Source organism: Malus domestica, chromosome 10 (assembly GCF_042453785.1).
Source record: "Malus domestica chromosome 10, GDT2T_hap1".
Classification (NCBI taxonomy): domain Eukaryota; kingdom Viridiplantae; phylum Streptophyta; class Magnoliopsida; order Rosales; family Rosaceae; genus Malus; species Malus domestica.
The window spans coordinates 6,922,469-6,936,375 of NC_091670.1; the positions used below are offsets into that span (position 1 = coordinate 6,922,469).

Here is a 13,907-nt window from a genome sequence, read left to right on the forward strand (position 1 = left end):
TATGCTTCATCTTCTTCAAAGCTACAACCACTTCTTCCTTCCGGATTCGACGATAAAAAGAGTAGTTTCTACACTCTTCTGAGTTACTCAACTCCCCTAAAGAAGCACTCATTTCATGTCCTTCATTGAAAAGATTATGAAAATAACCTCTCCATCTGTCTTTAACCGCGTTCTCTGTAGCAAGAACCTTTCCATCCTCATCCTTGATGCACCTCACTTGGTTTAGGTCCCTTGTCTTCTTTTCCCTTGCTCTAGATAGTTTATAGATATCCAACTCTCCTTCTTTGGTATCTAGTCGTTTATACATATCGTCGTAAGCCACTAACTTAGCTTCTCTGACAGCTTTCTTCGCCTCTTGCTTCGCTTTTCTATACTTTTCACCATTTTCATCGGTCCTCTCCTTGTATAAGGCTTTACAGCATTCCTTCTTAGCCTTCACCTTTGTTTGTACCTCCTCATTCCACCACCAAGATTCCTTTTGGTGTGGGGCAAAGCCCTTGGACTCTCCTAATACCTCTTTTGCTACTTTTCGGATACAACTAGCCATGGAATCCCACATTTGGCTAGCTTCCCCCTCTCTATCCCACACACATTGGGTGATTACCTTCTCTTTGAAAATGACTTGTTTTTCTTCTTTTAGATTCCACCATCTAGTCCTTGGGCACTTCCAAGTCTTGTTCTTTTGTCTTACTCTTTTGATATGTACATCCATCACCAACAAGCGATGTTGATTAGCCACGCTCTCTCCTGGTATAACTTTGCAATCCTTACAAGTTATACGATCCCCTTTCCTCATTAGAAGAAAATCTATTTGTGTTTTTGACGACCCACTCTTGTAGGTGATCACATGTTCTTCTCTCTTCTTAAAGAAGGTGTTGGCTAAGAAGAGATCATATGCCATTGCAAAATCCAAGATAGCTTCCCCATCCTCGTTTCTCTCCCCAAAACCATGGCCACCATGAAAACCTCCATAGTTGCCTGTCTCCCTGCCCACGTGTCCATTTAAATCTCCTCCTATAAATAACTTCTCTGTCTGAGCAATTCCTTGCACCAAGTCTCCAAGATCTTCCCAAAATTTCTCCTTCGAACTCGTATCCAACCCTACTTGAGGTGCGTACGCACTAATCACATTGATAAGTTCTTGTCCTATTACAATCTTGATTGCCATGATTCTATCTCCTACCCTCTTGACATCTACAACATCTTGTACCAAGGTCTTGTCCACGATGATGCCAACACCGTTTCTCGTTCTATTTGTGCCCGAATACCAAAGTTTAAACCCTGAGTTTTCTAGATCCTTTGCCTTACTACCAACCCACTTAGTTTCTTGTAGGCACATAATATTTATCCTTCTCCTCACCATAACTTCCACTACTTCCATAGATTTTCCCGTTAAGGTTCCTATATTCCACGTTCCTAAACGCATTTTGCTCTCTTGAACTCTACCCTTCTGTCCTAGCTTCTTCACCCTCCCCGTCTAATAGGATCAAAGTACTTCTTTTGTGTGTCCCGGGTAAAGTTGATAGGAGCATATGCTCCCAAACAACTTTGAGTGGAGTCGTTCGAAAAGAAGTTTCTATGGCCCCCTTGCTCATTTAACACTGCATCCGGGTGCCGATGGAGATACAGCGACCCTTGCTCACTTATCACTGTGCTCGGGCCACACAGCGCGCCACTTACGGGTGACGCCCTAGCTTTAGCGCGATTTTGTTCTGGATTCATTTTCATAAGGATTCGACGTGATCATGGAGTGCCGGCTGTCGACTACCTGACGCCCTCCCCCTTAACATACTAAAATCTCATTGCGATCCGACGGTCGGATCTCCGCCAATTACTAGAATTAGGTGGCAGTCAACAATTTCCAAAAATTACCAAATTTTACAGGCAAGTATATCTCAGTGAGTAAAGAAATTTTCATACCTGTGGCCAAGTCCAATTCAGCCGGGAAGTGTCTCAATTTTATCCAAACCCGTTGGAGACCCTGGAAATGGGTGTTCCTCATTGTACCAAACAACAGACGGAACATGGATAAGTTAGTCATTTAATCATTTGGTTTCGTTCTGTCCAGCGCATACCAAACGCAGAACAGAACAATCGTCCCGTTCCGTCCTACGTGTACCAAACATAACACGAAACCTCTATTTCGTCTCGTCATGTCCCGTTCCGTTCAATTTGCGTACCAAACGGTACCTAAAATCATAATCTTGGACACTTTCATACATCCGTTAAGGTTGCTGTTAAATCAACCGTTAACTGATGACGTGACATCTACGTGGACAATGACTAAGCACCACCTGGATATTAAAAAAAAATTAAAATTAATAAATTAATAAAAATAAAAATTATTATTATTAAAAAAATTACTTATTTAAAAAAATAAATAATAAATAATAAAAAAAAAACCCCCAAAAGATACACTCTAATCCAATCCTACCATTTCAATCCCCAGCCACACTCTAATCCAATCCCACCATTTCAATCCCCAGCCACACTTCCTGCAATCAATCCTCATCGCCAGCCACCCTCCAATCCAACCTCATCGCCTTCTTCTTCAATCATCGTCACTCTCCCCGCGACCGCGACTACAACTGAATTGCTCCCGACGTAAAACCACTGATCGTGATCATACTTTGACAGCGTGTCACCAGATTCTCGACGAAGAACACCGTGTCGTCGTCTCCTAACATGAACCACCTCACATCCGGCTCGCCGCGATCGACGACCTCTTTGACCATGCGCGCCATGCGGATCGCGGAACAGAGCCCTCTCTTGAAAGTGTATGGAAAATGGGAGCTATCATCGGAGACGACGACCAGAGCGACAGACTTCTAGCCGGAGGGGTCGATTGGTACGGGATCGAGAAACGCAAAGGCGCGGGTGAAGGCAGGGGAGCACCAGAGGCGGAGGTAGGGCTCGCGATGGGACCAGGAATGGGAGAAGGAGGCGACGGCAAAGACGAGGTGGCGGCGCATGGTAGCGGGAGAGAAGGGTTGGTGGTGTGTGGAGGAAGAGGAAGTAGAAATTGAGGAAAACAGAGAGGAATAACAAAAGGGCTTTGAAGTGGGCGAGGGTTAAGGTTCTGAGCATTACAGATGGGAGGGAGACCGAGAGAGAGAGAGGTATCGGTATCTTTTAGGGTTTTTTTTTATTTTTTATTTATAAATATTTTATTATTATTATTATTTTATTTTTTATTAATTAATTTAATTTTTTTTTTAATATCCACGTGGCGTCCATTCATTGTCCACGTGGGTGCCATGTCATCAGTTAAAAATTGATTTAACAACAACCTTAACGGATGTATGAAAGTGTCCCAAAATTATGACTTTAGGTACCACTCTAGGATGAAAAAAAAACTTCATGTACTAAATGTTGAAAACCATGAAACTTCATAGTAGTAAAATGAGTTTAATTCATGTACTAAATGTTGAAAACCATGAAACTTCATCGTAGTAAACTGAGATTAACCTTTTGTTTTCTTTAATTTTTATTTATTAATTTTATTAATTTTTAATTTTTTAATATTACGTGGGCCCATATTGACATGTTGCGCCTAATCATTGTCCACTTGGGCGTCACGTTACCAATTAACAGCTGACTTAACAGCCAACTTAACGGATGTATGAGACTGTCCCAAAATTAAAACTTGAGGTATGATTCTGGGATGAAAAAAAACTTCATGTACCAAATGTTGAAAATCACAAAACTTGAGAGTAGTAAACTGAGATTAACCATTTTTTAAATGTGTTAAATGACCTTGTCAAATACAACAAATTACTTTTGTAGTTGCTCTGTAACTTCACCAATACCAAAGATTGAGATTAAGGGTTAATTGACTGAAAAAATGTAAATTTAAGTGTCAAGATGGTCAAATATTCATTGGTTATGGTAACTGTGGGTACCGGTCCATTTAAATTTCACAGTTACAATTAAATGGTTATGAGTATAACCATTTATCAGTGAAATTTAAATGGACGGTTATGGGTATTAACCACGATTATAAACGGGTACCGGTTTATTTTGATATATATATATATATATATTTTTTTTTTATAAATAAAACCACCTAAGTAGGGGTGGGCATAAAAACGGCCAAACCGGAAAACCGAATCGAACCGTGACACAAAAAACCGTAAAAAACTGCGTTGACCAAAAAAGTCAAAGCCAGAACAAAAACCGAACCAAACCGTTTCAAACGGTTCCGGTTCCGGTTTGAAAATATTAAGAACCGGAGGAACCGGACCGAACCGCTTTTAATATAAATTATTGTTTTATTATTATTTTTATATAAATAAGACATTTTTCCAAGAAGACCATGTGCATAAGCCCAATATTTTTCTTCACTTCTCTTCCCCTCCTTTATTGTTTTATCACTTTTCTCCTCCTACATTATTTTTCTTCATTCTTTTTCAGTATATTATGCATTATGTACATTTTAGTTTTAGTTTAAGATCTACACTTTGGTCTTGATATGAGCCTTTCTATCTTTTGATTTATATTTATATGCACACTTTATATCCTCCGGTCACAAATCTTGTAGATTTAGTAGTGAAAACTCAAATTTACTTGAATTTGTGGTTGAAATATGTGTTTGATATTAGAAGTAGAAAATTAGAAAAAACATATATATAATTTTGGTTAGAACCGTAAACCGGCATGAACCGAACCGGAACCGTCATAGACCGAACCATACGGTTTTAGTAATAAATTTAAGCGAAACCGCACCGAACCGAACCGTTGAAATTTTTCGGTTTCGGTTCCATTTTGAGGATGGAACCGGGCCGAACCAGACTGTGCCCACCCTTACACCTAAGCTTTTGATCAGAATTGATTTTTCACCATCACCACATTAGCCTACATAAGTTTTATTTTTATTTTTATTTTTTATTTATTTATCAGAATTGGTGATGATTTGTCACAAGTATCACCATAAATTGCATTAGAGTCATTAGAGTCATATATAGATATGGACCCCTCCCTCCCTTCCTTTCACCGCCACCCCCACTTCCACCTTATCTCTTACATTTCTTGCCTCTCTCTCTCTCTCTCTCTCTCTCTCTCTCTCTCTATAGCTAGTTTAATGGCTGCAACTGATCTAATGGTTAAGGTTAACTCGTCACAAGTTTGCCGCGATCATCCACCACCCAAACTGACCACCATAAAAAAGCTTATTGCGGAATCACAAGACACCAACGGCAACTTCATTGTTCCTCCCACTTATACCTACACAAACAATAATAATCCCCACGATGATCAGAAAGCTTTCGAAGAAGATACAGAAGCAGCAACCATTCCGACCGTTGACTTCTCTCTTCTCACAACATCTGCTACTCCTGAACAGCGCTCTAAAGCCATCAACGACCTCGGCAAAGCCTGCCAGGACTGGGGCTTCTTCATGGTACCTACACCCTCCACCCTCCACCCTACACATATATCATTCGTATAAGCGGAGAAAAATACTATTGGACTATAGTCCTCAAAAGAAAAAAGAGAAAACGTCCAATTTCATAGCCAATATTAGTAATAGATCGGCCAGTTTATTAAAATAAGTTCAATTCTTAAATTTAAGATTATTTTATTATCAATAATTATCTCTTTAATTAGTTTACTTAATTTTTTTTTAGGGTATGCTATCCACACACCTTTTTTTACTTCTCATACACCTCTTGTTAATTTCTGTCCGTTAATCTTCTTCAATTCATCCGATCTGATGGTCGAAAACCAAAAAGGTGTGGGAGAAGTAAAAATAGGTGTGTGGATATCACACCCTTTTTTTTTTTACTTCTTGCTCCTCTTCATGCTCTAAACCCTGTATATTTATAGATTTTATTTTATTTTTATAAAGAGCCTATATAATAGGTTGATTGTATTTATCTACTTATATTACTTCTTTTTTTATAGTCAACATGTATTACAGGTTAATGTGTTTTGCTAGTAGGTATATTATGATTTTGTACTTTTAGTTAGGCTTCATATCTTGCTCGCTCATAAGTATATTATATTTTGTTGATTGATTAGAGTTAGGGTCATATATTCTACATATGATGAATTTGTGCTAGTATATTAGTTTTTTATTAGAAGATATTAAGTAGATTATTGAAATTACAAGATGCATGAAATTAAAAGATTTTGATTTATCTCTAATACTTTAAAGAAATATAAAATAAGTATAAAAGAAATACCTAATACTGGACTTAATTTAAATCTTCGATTTTTTTACTCAAATCTAAATGCCTCAAGAAAGAAAAGGGCAATTATTGGTTTTGTATTTTTATATATTTTCATTTTCCACTGGTAGGTGATCAATCATGGTGTGCCAGAGAGTCTGATGAAGGTAATCTTGGATGGTTGTGAAGGCTTTTTTGATCTGACGGAGGAGGAGAAGCAGGAGTTTGAAGGGAAGCATGTGTTGGACCCCATCAGATGCGGGACCAGCTTCAATACCTCCGTGGAGAATGTTCGGTTTTGGAGGGATTTTCTCAAGGTTTTTGTATATCCTGAGTTTCACTTCCCCTCTAAACCTGCTGGCTTCAGGTTAGTCATCGACCACCATTCTTGATAATGAATACATGATTTAATTAAATATATGTTATCAACCTTGTTAAATCATGGTCTTGTTGGGTAGGGTATGTTGGATCATGATGATTTAATTATGTTATTATCTTGTGGTCTTTTAGAAGTTAATCAAGTAATTAAGTTCCAAAAGTTGAATTACTTGGCAGTGGCACAGATGAACATATTTTAAAACCAAGTTGAATTCCAATTATGAAGCTTTAATTTAAAGAGATGTGGGTTAACACATGATCATAATAAGCATTAAAAAGAATCCTAAATCATTAAGAGATGTGGTTTATGTTAGTTAGTCTGAGCAATGTAATTGTCTCCTTACGCATGAGTTCGAATCTCATATGGTAAATTAGGGTAGTACACAAAACGCGTTCACCCTGCCTTTTTGTTGGTGCAGTGAGCTTGCATCAGAGTATTGCAAAAGAACAAGAGAAGTGACAAGGGAGCTACTGAAAGGAATATCAGAAAGCCTGGGGTTGGAGGCCACAGACATAGACAAGGCCTTGGATGTGGAATCAGCTGGCTTGCAAATCTTCATTGCAAACCTGTATCCTCCTTGTCCACAGCCTGAACTTGCAATGGGGATGCCTCCTCATTCTGATCATGGCCTCTTGACCCTTCTCATGCAGAATGGGATCAGTGGCCTTCAAGTGCAACACAAGGGTAAATGGGTCAACGTCAATGCTGCACCCTACTCCTTCCTTGTCAACACTGGCGATCACCTTGAGGTAAATATTCCTATTCAATTTCACTTCGTCACTTGGTATTACTGTTTAATGGCATTAACCCTAGAGATATTTGGGGTTTTCTTTATCGATCATTGGCAATCACAAACGTTAATTTCCATTTTGCTACATGTACGTACGTATGTCGTAGATATTTAGCAATGGAAAGTACAGGAGCAACATTCACAGGGCAGTGTTGAACAACAAATCAACAAGAATATCGGTAGCCACTCCGACTGGCCCATCACTTGAAACAGTAGTTACACCTACACCAAAGTTGGTAGACACTGCAAAGCATCCGGCAGCAGCATATATTGGCATGAAGTACAAGGACTACTTGGAGCTTCAACAAGGCAGCGTACTTGATGGGAAAGTCATCTTGGATCGTGTACGTGCGGGGGTTTCAAACTCTGAATAGAAGATCTTGTTGGAGAACAATTCAGAAATAAACAGAATAACAGAAATAAACAGAACTTGAAATTCACAATTTTATTTCACAAAAGGTACTTGCTATACAGAATGAAAAGTATACAATAAATACAGAAATTAATCAACGGTACTAACTTGATTACAGAAGGTAGAGGCTAGCGTAAAAGTTATGTCCTTCGAACAGTAATTCCGTCCCACTCTTGTGCTTGTGGTTCTATAACGTCTGCTCGATCAGGATACAACTACCTAATCCTATAACCCGCACTGGATTATAGAATTCTAGCGAATTGCTTTGTGTGTTTACTCTATCTGGAAAGTTTGTACGGAAGAAAAGGAAGAAGAAAAGATGATTCATTTGGATACCATAGATTGCAGATATATAGGTTGTTTCACACCCTTTCAAATACCAGTTCAGTATATTTGAAGGTTCACACTCTTTTCTAAGAGCTGTGTCTTTTAATCAAAACGTTTTTAATTAATAATAAATTAATTAAAAACTTAATCCGAAAATTAAAATTAATGAATCAGATTAATTTTAAATTCCAAGGCCCAAGGCCCTTGTCTTGATTAATTAATATTAATTGTATTTAGGCTATATTATACAAGCTTAATCCACACAACCATAAGGCCCAAGCCTTCAATCCATTTCCAAATGGCCTATATTCTAATTACTAGACTAAAGCACTAAATCTATATAAAGGTCCTTGAGAATCATGTTTTCCCCAATATGATACAAGAGTCTCAAAACTTCCAACAGAACTAACCAGAAAAACACCAGGAAGTATCCCATATTCTAGAGTACTGCAGAAAATCCCTTATAGCTCCCTCTGGAGCTTTGGAATTGGGTCTACACTTTTGGTCGTAGCTAGCTGGCTAGCGTAACGACATGGTGTCATGTTTCTGTACACTAATGTGAATAATAATGACACAAAAAATAGTCGTAAATAAGTTCATTGGAGCAATTGCCAAACAATTTCAGCTTATTAATATGTTACGAGTTGAATTACAAATTGCACGAAGTATGAGCAAAGACAAATCACACCTTTCATTAGCAAACAACTAATCCAGTAAATCAAGAACAATGACAAACTATCTATAAACTTCAACCATCACAACTTCAATTTTTGACCACGACCTACCCTTTCATAACATGCCATGTCTGTGGAGCCAAAAATAATTTTGACAAAAGAAGACAAAACTATCCTTGGGGCATACCGGGATTCCTATGCGCAAGCAGTAAGCAATTATCCCTCAACCAAGTCAAAAGTGCCCAAAATAGGTATCAACTTAAAATCTAATTTATTCATATATTTCCTATTTCATTATTTAGCTAATCAATTAGCTAAATAAATATACTTATTCCATATTTCCTAAAACCCTTTTTTAAAACCATAATAATTGACCAATTAAGAGATTAATTGCCTAATTAATCCCATAATTGGCAAACAAATCACCCCAAAATCATGCTAGGGTCCGGCCAATCCCATAAAAAAATAATCCATCTTATTCTCCACCTTTTCCACCATTTTTCCTTTTTAATTACCCTAATTAACTAGCCAATTAATCCCATAAACCACCAAAACATTCATTTTATGTTTAATTAGCCAATTAATCATAATAAATTGGCTAATTAAACCTAAATTAAACCCAAAAACTCTAGCTAGGCCGGCCACCTCCTATCCCTATAAATATACTCCCATTCTCACCAAAAAGCCACTTCCAACTCGTGCTAAAATTCTCTAGAATTCTCAAACAATTTTTTCTCTCTAAATTCTAACTTTGGCATCGGAGGTTCTTCGGCCAAAGTGGGCGCGTGAGGCTCTTGGTCTTGACGTAAGATGTTAATTGTTTTGTAGGTGCAATTTTGTCCAAGATCAAGGAGGAAGAAATTTGCATCCACAATGTCCCTTTACTAAGATTACACCACGTATCAGTAAGTCCCATCCCTTATTGGTAGACTCCTCTACTAATTAATTAGAGCTAATTTAGGTCAATTAAAACTTACAATAACTATGTTAATCCTATTACCTATTTAACTAAAGATCAATGAACCTTCTACCTGCATTAATGCATCCAAACCAAACAAGAGTTACATACTAGTGTCATTTACATATGTACAACTAACAACCCATTTCTCTAAATTTTGATATATTATAATAGGTCAAACCAACATGAAACTTTGCATTGTAATTTTTATTTTGCATTACGTGGATTCAAACTCTTCATTGCAAGTTCTATTTAATTTTCTATAGTCAAATTAGTTAAATAGGGTGTTCCATTGTAATAATAAAAAAAATAAAAAAAAGGCATCTCTGGTGTACTCAAACGACAAAGTGTACCTAGTCATAGAACTTCGTCAAATTGTCCGATCGATACAGGTAAAGGTCCTTTACATGCGCACTTTGTCAACTCGTTAAATCACTAAATGTAAAAATGCACACTTTCAGTAAATCATCCTTATCATGGCGGCTACTAAATACAGTTTGCAACAATTTCTGGTCACAATGGCCTTGCTAGGAAAGTACATCTTCTTAGTATTCAAATCATCGATATTTGACACTAGCCCGGTAATCAGAGCAATGTCTTGCTCGGTGAACTTTGTAACAATAACGTAGCTCAGACCAGTGATGTCTACATCCCTATTTGCTACTCGGCACAATACCAGATCATGGACAATTTGACCACTAATTCATCTCACTCAAATACAATAAGTGGCTGAAGCATGTAGTCCAGAATTAAGCTTTCATGATAGTCATTGAACTTCTTGTGTAAGTCAAGTAAGACTCCAATTTCAATATAGGCTCTTCAGGGGTGTGATTACCATTCGACTAGCTATCATGCTTCTCCGTAGTTTAGCATCTTCAGCCATTGTTTTAGATGCAAATTTTGTACATGTTTGATTTGACGAAATTTCACCTACAAGAGAACAAAAATCGTTAGCCTAATTGACGTATACCCTGAAAAAGGGAGATGGTGTACGCCAAAGGTTTGATGCCTAATTAAGTCAGAAAAGTAGTAGACAGAAAAATAGAACTTGAGAGATTTCTGAGTAGTAAGTAGCGATTACCGTTTTCTCTGTTTAACCTGACTATTTATAAGGATAAAATTTAGCAAGAAAATGTGAAGGGAAGCTGTGAGCATACTAGGTAGTTCTTGGTGATGCAGGACAATCTCCACAATCAGCTAGCAGTTTTGAAGGTCCCTATTGGTAAGAGTTCAGATGCGTCGGACACGCAAAGGAAGACTCCAGAAAGTTGGCGCCCTACTACCATTGGACCAAGTATGGCCCAATGGAAGTATAGACGGCCCAAAGACCCCATAATATATGTCATTGGCATCCTGAAGAACCCACGGTCCGTTAGTGGCATACCTTTGGGCAAACTACATCTTTTTCTTTTAGGGTAAAATTTTGGTTTACTCACGACGTCAATGGTAAAACCGTCATATTAAGCATATTTTTCACATATCCTTCTCCTACCGAGAAGTTTTCCTCACTCGGGAAATTAAGAGAACACTACCTCAACCTACATGCTCCACTCACAAAGCTTCAACATACAAGCTTCAACAAAAGAAAATTCAAAGAACTTAGCGAAGAAGGCTTTGGTGTATTTAACACAATACGTTGAAATGAAGGAAAGCTTATTTATTGATATCCCCGATAAGTTAAAAATATGTACATATACTTGAGTCAAAATAAACAAACAAGAGGGAGCCTTCACAAAGGTTGCTTAGGAGAAGTCTCAGCAGTCGGTAGAGCCCCAGAAAGAGAAGGCACCGGAGGGGGATCATTCGGAGCCTCAGTACTAGACAGAACCCTAGAAGGAGGAGGCATCAGAGGTTGATCATTTGGAGCTTCATTACGCGGTACAGCCCCAGAAGACGAAGGCAATAAATGCCTTTGGAACAAACCCACAAATCTCTGATGATCAAGTAAAACCTGACCATCAGATTCCTTCATCTGGTCAAGCTTCATCTTCATGTTTGTAGCATAGTCATGTGCGAGCCGGTGCAACTGTTTATTCTCATGCTTGAGCCCTCTAATCTCCTGTTTGAGACTCATCACTTCAGCCGCTAATGATTCAACTTGGCGGGTTCGAGCAAATAGGCGTTGGGCCATATTAGACACAGAACCTGCACACTGAACACTGAGAGCCAGAGAATCCTTAACAGCCAACTCATCAGACCGTTTGGAAAGTAGTCTGTTATCTTTGGGAGTGAGAAGGTTCTTGGCCACTACCGCAGCGGTCATATCATTCTTCATCACGGAATCCCCAACGGTAAGAGGACCAGTAGGGGAGACGAAGGATGGGCACCATATGTTGTCTGGAGAAGGCGGGGCTGCCTCTTCAACAAGGTTCAAGTCAAAACGACGGTCGGAGGGGCCAGACATTTTCAAAGGTGTTGAAGAGAGAAGAGGTCGGACAAATCAAGATCTTAGAAGTGCAATAATGGAGCTTCTACTGGTGGATATTCAAGTGTGCTTTGGAACTTAATGTCAGCCCCTATAAAAATCTGCACTCGACGAAGCTTCAGAAATCGAAGAGGCGCCTGCTCAGAAATCGAAGAGGCGTTTGCTTTCTCAAAAGCTGGGCTGCTCAGAGACCACGGGGGTCGATCTCAGAAATCGAAGAGGCGTTTGCTTTCTCAAAAGCTGGGCTGCTCAAAGACCACGAAGACCGATCTCAGAAATCGAAGAGGCTTGCTTTCTCAAAAGCTGGGCTGCTCAGAGACCACGAGGGCCGATCTCAGAAATCGAAAAGGCACCTACTTTTCCAGCCTTGTCAGCACCTGTCACACGCACACTCAGCTTTGCGGAAATTATGGGCATTCTGTTGAAGATTTCTGGCGAAGTAGAAAGCACATGAATCGTACTGTTCAATCACCCACTTCCCACACGCAACAGTAGCTCATGGGTACCACAGATAACTTTGCCAAAGTTCTCTGACAAAGTTGAGACACGTGAAACTTGCAACTCCCACTACATCGCTCTGACCAAGAAGGGTAAAAGAATAGCAAAGAAACAACACTAACAAAGTTTAGACACATAAATTTTGAAGGTCTAGCTACCATATTATTACCCACAAGGGTAAAGGAACAGTACCACTGCTGGATAATTGGAAAGTCCCGGTGTGTCAACCTCTGTGCTTCGTGGCAAGGTAGACTAGCAAACATGCCCAACCTTTACTCACATTCGAGAAAACACTCCCAACAAGATTGCTTGCTCCAAAATCGAAGAGGCACTGCCCTCCGAATCTCGAGAGCTAGACTCCCAACATGATTATTTTCTCAAAAATCGAAGAGAGGGTAAAGGAACAGTACCACTGCTGGATAATTGAAAAGTCCCTGTGTGTCAACCTCTGTGCTTCGTGGCAAGGTAGACTAGCAAACATGCCCAACCTTTACTCACATTCGAGAAAACACTCCCAACAAGATTGCTTGCTCCAAAATCGAAGAGGCACCGCCCTCCGAATCTCGAGAGCCAGACTCCCAACATGAGTACTTTCTCAAAAATCGAAGAGAGGGTAAAGGAACAGTACTACTTCTGGATAATTGGAAAGTCCCTGTGTGTCAACCTCTGTGCTTCGTGGCAAGGTAGACTAGCAAACATGCCCAACCTTTACTCACATTCGAGAAAACACTCCTAACAAGATTGCTTGCTCCAAAATCGAAGAGGCACCGCCCTCCGAATCTCGAGAGCCAAACTCCCAACATGATTACTTTCTCAAAAATCGAAGAGACACCGCTCTCCGAATCTCCAGAGCCAGACCCTCAGCAAGATTGCTTTCTCAAAAATTGAAGAGGCATCGTTCTCCGAATCTCGAGAGCCAGATCCCCGACAGGATTGCTTGTTCAAAAACCGAAGAGGCACCACTTTCCCAACTTCAAGAGCTGGATCTCCTTGGATAAAGCTTGTCTGTAATCTTCACACGCAACATCAGCTTTCCAGATACCACAGACCACTTTTTCAAAGTGCTCTGACAGAGTTAAAACATGTGAAGCTGGCAGCTCCCACTACCGTGCTATGACCAAGCAGGGTAAAGGAATAGCATTATTACTTGATGTTAGGGAGACTCCTATATATGTCGACCTCTATCCCCAACGGACAGGCAGACCTGCAAAAATGCTCAACCCTTCCTCTTATCTGAGAGGGCACTCCCAACGAAGCCTTTCGAAATATTCAGCTTT

General features: G+C 39.4%; 1 protein-coding gene across 2 annotated transcripts; it reads left to right on the forward strand.

The window, feature by feature from the left end:
- Positions 1–4,952: 4,952 nt before the first annotated feature.
- On the forward strand, positions 4,953–8,731 carry LOC103422547 (2-oxoglutarate-dependent dioxygenase 19-like). Of its 2 annotated transcripts, XM_029109496.2 has the most exons (5): positions 4,964–5,398; positions 6,299–6,534; positions 6,965–7,295; positions 7,444–7,715; positions 8,481–8,731. In XM_029109496.2, exons 1-4 carry the CDS (start codon positions 4,967–4,969, stop codon positions 7,708–7,710), a joined length of 1,266 nt encoding a protein of 421 aa, XP_028965329.2. In that variant the 5' UTR covers positions 4,964–4,966; the 3' UTR covers positions 7,711–7,715; positions 8,481–8,731. The 2 variants fall into 2 exon arrangements, with proteins under 2 accessions (XP_070662836.1, XP_028965329.2); XM_070806735.1 differs by lacking the exon at positions 8,481–8,731 and having other exon boundaries at positions 4,953–5,398; positions 7,444–7,846.
- The last annotated feature ends 5,176 nt before the right edge of the window (positions 8,732–13,907 follow it).